This window comes from Brassica napus (assembly GCF_020379485.1).
Source record: "Brassica napus cultivar Da-Ae chromosome A6 unlocalized genomic scaffold, Da-Ae chrA06_Random_3, whole genome shotgun sequence".
NCBI lineage: Eukaryota > Viridiplantae > Streptophyta > Magnoliopsida > Brassicales > Brassicaceae > Brassica > Brassica napus.
This window is the reverse complement of record NW_026014064.1, coordinates 22,812-30,559: the sequence shown is the minus strand read 5'-3', so window position 1 is coordinate 30,559 and position 7,748 is coordinate 22,812. Positions and strand designations below refer to the sequence as shown.

Below are 7,748 nucleotides of genomic sequence, written 5' to 3'. Positions count from 1 at the left end.
TACCAAAATGTGATGATCCCACAAACGTCTTATTAGCCTTTCCTGGAAAGAAAAAAAAATTATTCTTGATGCTAAAAGCATGCTTTGGAATTGCCACATTTGATTAGTCATCTACATGAAAAAGCATGCTTTGGAATTACCACATTTGAACTAAACTGATTTCGTTCAAAGATTTTGATGTGCTCTTGGTATGTCTGCTTTCTATGTTTGGCAGAACCGAAACCCTTACAGTTTTGTGTTATCGATGATTCGAAGAAGTGTGTCTGGTCCCCAGTTTGGGCTAGGCAGAGAAACAATTGTCAAGTGGATTTAAAGATCCAGAGTTCTATTATATCATGAATGGAAAAACCATCCTCTAGAGTTGCAAGAATCAGCTGTAGAAGCTCTGACCAGCATGTTGGACGCCCTATGTCCAAGAATCTAACCAAAAATTTATGGTTGTCAGTCATGAGCCTTACTACGCATGATGTGCTCAGCTAAAAATTTTAGTGAGCGGATTGATTTCAAGGATGAAGAGTCTTTTTATTAAACTAGATGGGCTTCCAACCTAAAACCAATCGGTGATAAGTGGAGTGGCCCATATATGTTATATATTACTTAGGATCTCTTCCAACATCCAATGTGGAAAACTTGTCTCTAATACGCCCTTCAAGATGATGGCTCTTTGAGCATCAATCTCGGAATGCTCGGGCAAGGATCAATGGGTCAACTTTGGGCCAGATCAATATGGATCAGGTTGGACTGTTTGGATCGAGCTCTGATACAATGTTAAGCTAGAAAGACTTCCAACCTAAAACCAATTGATGATAAGTGGATTGTCTCATCTATCTTATATATTACTAAGGATCTCTTCCAACTTTCGATGTGAGACATTTGTCCCTAATACTTTTTTTTTGGGTTTTACCACCCAACAACTTATGCCACACAACTTTTGATGATTCTGCCAAGCCGCCCAAAGAGAGTTTTCACCTGATAACAAGATCCATATGAATCGTAGGCATAGCACATTGTTCCAAAGAGAACTTACTCAACCCTAATCCACCTTCTACCTTGGGAAGACATACCAAGTTCCAAGTAACCCTTGAGGGTGCCATGTTTTTGATGTTTCCCGACAAGGGAAGTGAGTACGCATAGCCTTAATATTTTAAATAATACCTTTTCAGAACATGAAGGAGGTCATCTAGAAATTCAATGTTTCATTTATGAATGTCCTATCAGTTGGAGCCATCTTGTGTAAGTCGTGACAAACAAACAACTTTGTGCTATCTCGGTTTATATGAAGATCTGACCAGCCCATTAAATCATCAAGTGTCTCATTAATAGGGAAGCTCAGCCACTATCTAAAAATATCACACATCCGCAAGCATCAACTAAGAGATTCTTAATTTAGAGGCCATTGGAATCTGATACCATATATAACAAGACTGAAAGCACAAATAGAGAAGACATAAGAATAATCCCATGGTTAGAATGAAGATGTAGTCCGAAAGCGGGTCACCCTGGCAGAGCCTTTTCGAAATTAAAAAGTAGCCACTAGATACACCATTTACCGAGACCGAGAATACAAGGGTATAAGATATTGTTCTGGGAAGTCAATGGACCTTAAGATCGAGATGATGAAACCAAATATTTCCTCTCCTCAAGTAAGCCTTTAGCATTTCTCTCTTGTCATATATTTCATGTTGTAGCCATGAACCATCTCTGTGTAGAGCAGGACATGTTCCACAAAGAGCCGGCCATGAATAAACGCTGATTGAATGACATGGATTAGAATCTTTTGTAACTTTTTGCTGAGAAGTCGCTAGACGAATTTGTAGAGTGTTTATTTGAGTCTGAATTTATTTGGACGAACCGTGTAGGGTACCTTAAGGATCTGAACGAGAGATGTTGATTTCAATTTCTTTAAAAGCCTGTCAGCCTTAAAATTTTCTAGGATGGCATCAATTGCTGTACTCCCAACTACAGTTCAAGATCCAAAAGTCCATGCGTACCTGTTCGGACCATTGGTTTTATTTTTCGGCAAAACAGAAGAAAGCATCCTTTATTTCATGTGGGGATAAGCTCTTGGTCGCATTGTTTTGGGGTTGTTGAGCAGCAAAAAGACATTAAGATAGCCAGATCTCTTTGATCATACAAAGCTTGACTTTGATCCTTTGTCATAAGGAAGAGAGGCTTTGAATACCATTTTGCGCTTCTATCTGATTACCATCTTGTGTCAAGGAGATAGTCTATGTGGTAATTGACCTTCGACAGCTATTATTCGGTGATAGTAGGCTGTGTTGCTGTCACCTTTTCTCAACCATGTGATATTAGGAGCACTGAATGAAGAAACTCTCTTCTTCCTTTTACCAAAGAAATTAAGCCATTTTCGTGAACCTGAGACTCAGCATCACTGTTTAAAGAAGTTCGGTTTGCAATAGCCTGACACTGGTCAATGGACATTCTCTACCTTTTTCCAGACCATAATAGATTTCTCTGCCAAAGGCTCTTATAGCTTTCTTCAGTCTCTTCAGATTACTCATACTTGGCTTCACGGGTAAATGCTCTTATATATAGTTCGATTCTTCATATTGAAACTCATATAACAAATAAATTAAACTGAGCTATCTCGAAAAATCCAAATTCATCATGAGCAGCTGAACTGAGTTGAGCAACCTAACTCATTTTGGCACATTTATAACTATTGCATTAACGTTTTCAATCAATATAGATCATGTTTTTTTTTATAAACCCTATCGGCTGATCCGGTCGGCCCCAGGAGGAACACATTTAGTGCTACAGAGTGGACTAGCCCGAAAGCATACCACACTACCTGACCCGAGTTTGGAATACCTTCCGACTAATGCGTGGGGGTGGATCAATCATCTATTATGGTCCACCATGTAAACCACTTGGGCCGAAGCCCAAGCCAAGACTGGCCAAGTAGTGATAATATAGTTCCCAGAGAAAATCGAACCCATGACTGATATGGGTACATACCAAGCCCCAAAAGATTGCCACTAGGCTACCACCAGTTGATCAATATAGATCATGGGGGTGATTGGTTGGGCTGTAAGTATAGAAAATTTACTTTAGAATTTTTGTCTGTAGAATTTTTTGATTTAGCTTTAAGGTATGTAGCTTTAAAATTTCCTATAGCTAAAATGATGGGATTTTAGAAAATAAGATTTTTACAACCATTTTTTGTATGTTTTTACTGTAGCTTTAGTTTTTTGGTTGTAGCTTTAAAAACTAAAATAAAACATGATTAGTAGTATTTAAAGTTGTAGATGAAAATTAAAGCTAAAGTCACTTTTTACATCCCAACCAATCACCTCCATGTTACATCCAGAGAGTAACTCGATGATTAAAATAACACAAAATCCATCAAAGGTTATTTCCTAGGTACTTTTCTGGAAAACGTTACATCTACCAAAGACATGTTGTAGTATGAGGTCCATTTCAAAAGGAAGGCCGTAATGTGCAAATTTACATTTAACGTTTCTTTTCTTGTGGAACTAAAAACATGCAAAGTTTTAATTTAGTGTGACACAAGAATGTGAAACGACAATGTGTACAACGTAAGATAAAGTTTAAAGTTATTATAAATATAATAGTTTAGAACAAATATGTATGGGTTCCAAGTAATAATGTAAACAAGATCATGGCACAGTAATGAGATACAGATGATCAACACAATAAAGTAAATATAAATAATTATATATTAATCGGTAAATTGCATAGATCGATCCACGATAAAACAAAGACAGTCCCATGATAGTTGATGTAGAAAGGAAATTAGCTCTCATGAAGCTTTTACAAACGAAATTCAAAGCACTTATGTAATAAGTTTCACATTCTCCATATGGTTTAAGAATGTGTAAATATTTTGACCCGTGACAGGTCCAAAACCTTTGATTTCAACTCTTCTGATAGATTTCGTTTCCATGTTGTAGCAGAAAATGTAGAAAGGGTTGGACACGACGGTTGGAGAAAACACGATTTCACTATCACCGGTAAGGCCAACAATATTTACACTTGTCTGAGCAACTAGAGTATCCCATAGTGGCGGAAATATGTGAGCATGTCTCCACAATGTAGGTTTCTCAATATCATCTATGACCCACAATTCGAAACCAATGGATATTCCATCGATAGCACCTGATGTATGAGGAGTGAGTATACCTAATTTTCCCTTGTAATTTATTAGAGTTGAAGGAGATTTAAAATCCTTGAGAGCTTCATCAACAATAAACTTCAGCTTCTCAGATCTTATGTCAAAACAGACAATCATAGACGTAGAGGTTCTCCAAGACCCACCTTCCACAGCTGAATAATATAAAACTCCGTTTATGCAAATCTCATTATCTCGAGGTCGGGGATAATGAGATATGGGACACTCAATCATTCTCCAGTTCAGTTTTCCCGTTCCTAACGTGAGAACCTGATGTTGTTCAGCTTTTTGAATATAGGGCCTTTCACTAGCTGTCATACACAATACCTTGTATACTTCTTCTATTGGATCATACCCTAAATATGTCATAACCCGACCCCTCCTCGTTTTCACTTTGGGTAAAAGTTTGAATCCTCCTGTGCTAGGGTTACATATCATCATCCTAGCATCTTTCTTTCTACTTAAAACCCACTCATCTTTAGTACACAACAATCCACAAGCAGGGACACAAACTCTAATGAGATAATCTATAGGGACATGACTAAGACTATCGACAGCTACACTAGACGACTTCTGGTCTGAAATCAGCATAGACTCAGGTGAGGAGAAAAATGACCACTTACCCTCTGCATGGAAAGTGAAAAGGAGACAAGGACTAAGAGAAGACATCTTCAGAAACAGATCCGTGAAATATGGACGGCAGAGAGTGGAACCCCAGTCTTTAGACACGACACGACACCTCGCTATAGATTTGGCAGGCAATCTCGAAAGTACCTCAAGGATGGTATCCATTGGGAGACAAGATTTTTCTCCTGATGCTTTTGTTGATGTAGTCGAAGAGATGATACGAACCTCTTCCTTCGAGACGCTTTGCTTTCGTTTCTTCATAGCGGACATAACATGAAATGTAACGCTGCCTAGAGTTCAAGTAAGACACCCACCTTTTGTTTTTTGTTCAACCACAATAAGAACCATCTCTATATAGGCCTGTATATACATATAATCTAATTATTTTATGCATATAGGCATGTATAAGCTAATAATATATTACATACAACCTTATGTAATTAAATTCTTTATATCCAACTAGAGAATATTTTCTTCTTTTTATATACTCTATAGATTTCACTAAAATAGAATTATTTTGTATAATTGACTAGTCTCTTCGTGCTTAATAGTAAACAAATTGAATTTATCACTTGACTGGCTTTAAGAAAAAGATTTACGACGTGCAAGAACCAATCTTGCTTGTTAATTGTTATTTGGCGAGCTGGATATGTTACTATTTTATACTTGCTTGACCTTGAATTTACATGGAAGTCCGTAAAATGTATATTTACTATCGCATATTTCTGAAAACCCTTTCTTCAAAAAAACTATCGCATATTTAAACTTTTTAATGAGTTTAGACAAAACATGATTCATCTAATTACATTGAAAATTTAATATACATGAAAAGTTATTTAAATGCGTTTCTATTTGTATAAAATGATATCGCAAAAGTATCTATTTCTTCTGTGCCACTGTTTTTATTTCCAACAAAAAATATGTGTTTATTTCCAAAAACTTTGTTTTTTGTTGTCAAATATGTGAATTCTTTAACTTGTAATGTTCAAGAGATACAAGACGCTTGAATCTAAGATTGCTAAAGCATTTGGTACCTAAATCCGACGACCTTTAGTACCGTACCCCAACCTCCTCCACTCATGTATGAATTCAGTTCAAAATGACAACTGCAGGATTCTTCAAAAAGTACGGGCTAACTCAGAGACCTGGGACTTTGGCGTAACAACAAATAAATATTTCTCCTCAAGCTTATGCAGACTTCGGGCATTTAAATGACTTCATGTTTTTTTCCCTCCCTCCCCGCACTCCCGAAAAGAAAGATAAAAAAATCACTAATATATAAAATAATTTTCCTTACCAATACAAACACGTGAATTCCAACGGATAAATTGTCGGAAAACCATCAAGATTCGGCGTTCTCTACAAATTCTTGACAAAACTATTCGTCAGGATTATCTCGTTGGGAATTGAAAATCCATCGAAAATTCATCGGGCCATTCCGACAGATGCTGGACAGACATTTTCCTGACTGATTTCCAACGAAAACTTGTAGGGAATACCCATCGGAAATTTCCAACCGACATGCGTCGGGAATTTTTGAAAAGTAAAATAATTTTTAAAAAATTAAAATTAAATAAAATATACCAAAATTATACTTAATTTGTAAAAAGATTTATAATATATAAATTTAATCTAACAAATTAAACATATAAATGCTAAATTTATAAATTCTAAACTAAAATTTTATATAATTATATATTCAATATTTTTAATAATAATTAAAACATTTTAAATATTGTTTTGAAATATTTAAAATATACTTTAATAATTGAAAAAAGTTATGGAAAATTCAAATATGGAGAAGAGTTTTTATATATTTAAAATTATTGTAAAAACGTTTTTTATATTATAATTACTAACAAAAACGTTTATATATATTTTAAATGATTCTAGATATATAATATTTAAAAAAACGTTTTTATATATTAAAAACCTATAAACTTTTTCTTAAAATGCAATACATCAAAAAGCTAATTTATTTAAAAACTGAAAATCCATTTTTAAATGATAAAACACTTTTAAAATTACATAAACACATAATAGTCCTAAACTAACAAAAACAATCAATATATTAACCAACAAAACACTAAGAACAAAATCCCATAAATCTAAGTTCCAAAATATCAAATCCAACATCCTAACATGTATCAAACATGATAAACACATAAGGATTAAAAACTTACATGATTTTGGCAAGCATTAGAAAGAAGACGAGTGAAAATCGAAGAAAAAGCTTGGAATCTGCAGGTAGAATTAAATTTATAAATTCTAAACTAAAAATTTTATATAAATTATATATTAAATATTTTTAATAATAACTAAAACATTTTAAATATTGTTTTGAAACATTTTGAAATATTTAAAGTATACTTTAATAATTGAAACAAGTTATGGAAAATTCAAAATACGGAGAAGAGTTTTTATATATTTGAAATTATTGTAAAAACGTTTTTTAATATTATAATTGCTAACAAAAACGTTTATATATATTTTAAATGATTCTAGATATATAATATTTTTAAAAAACGTTTTTATATATTAAAAACCTATAAACTTTTTCTTAAAATGCAATATATCAAAAAGCTAATTTCTTTAACAACTGAAAATCCATTTTTAAATGATAAAACACTTTTAAAATTACATAAACACATAATAATCCTAAACTAACAAAAACAATCAATATATTAACCAACAAAACTGAAAGCGAGAGGAATACAAGGTGACACCTGCTGTGCACGTTGCGGAGCGGAGGAGGAATCGATCAATCATGTGTTTTTTGAATGTCCTTCTGCACTTCAGGTTTGGGCTCTCTCTAAGATACCATCAAATCCAACTATGTTCCCAACGAGCTCCCTTTTTACAAATATGGATCATCTCTTCTGGAGAGTCTCTCCACCGATGGAGGACCATCAATTTGCATGGATACTTTGGTATATTTGGAAAGGAAGGAACAATAAAGTGTTCAGTA

At 34.2% G+C, this 7,748-nt stretch overlaps 1 protein-coding gene across 1 annotated transcript; it reads right to left on the bottom strand.

Moving 5' to 3' along the window:
* Positions 1–3,817: 3,817 nt before the first annotated feature.
* Positions 3,818–5,041, bottom strand: LOC106351629 (F-box protein At3g49450-like). The gene has a single exon (XM_013791404.3). The coding sequence runs from the start codon at positions 5,039–5,041 to the stop codon at positions 3,818–3,820; it is 1,224 nt and encodes a 407-aa protein (XP_013646858.2).
* Positions 5,042–7,748: the final 2,707 nt, after the last annotated feature.

What these genes read in the sequence shown, in the direction of transcription:
- LOC106351629 (XM_013791404.3), bottom strand. Translation starts at nt 5,041, where the DNA reads ATGAAGAAACGAAAGCAAAGCGTCTCGAAGGAAGAGGTTCGTATCATC.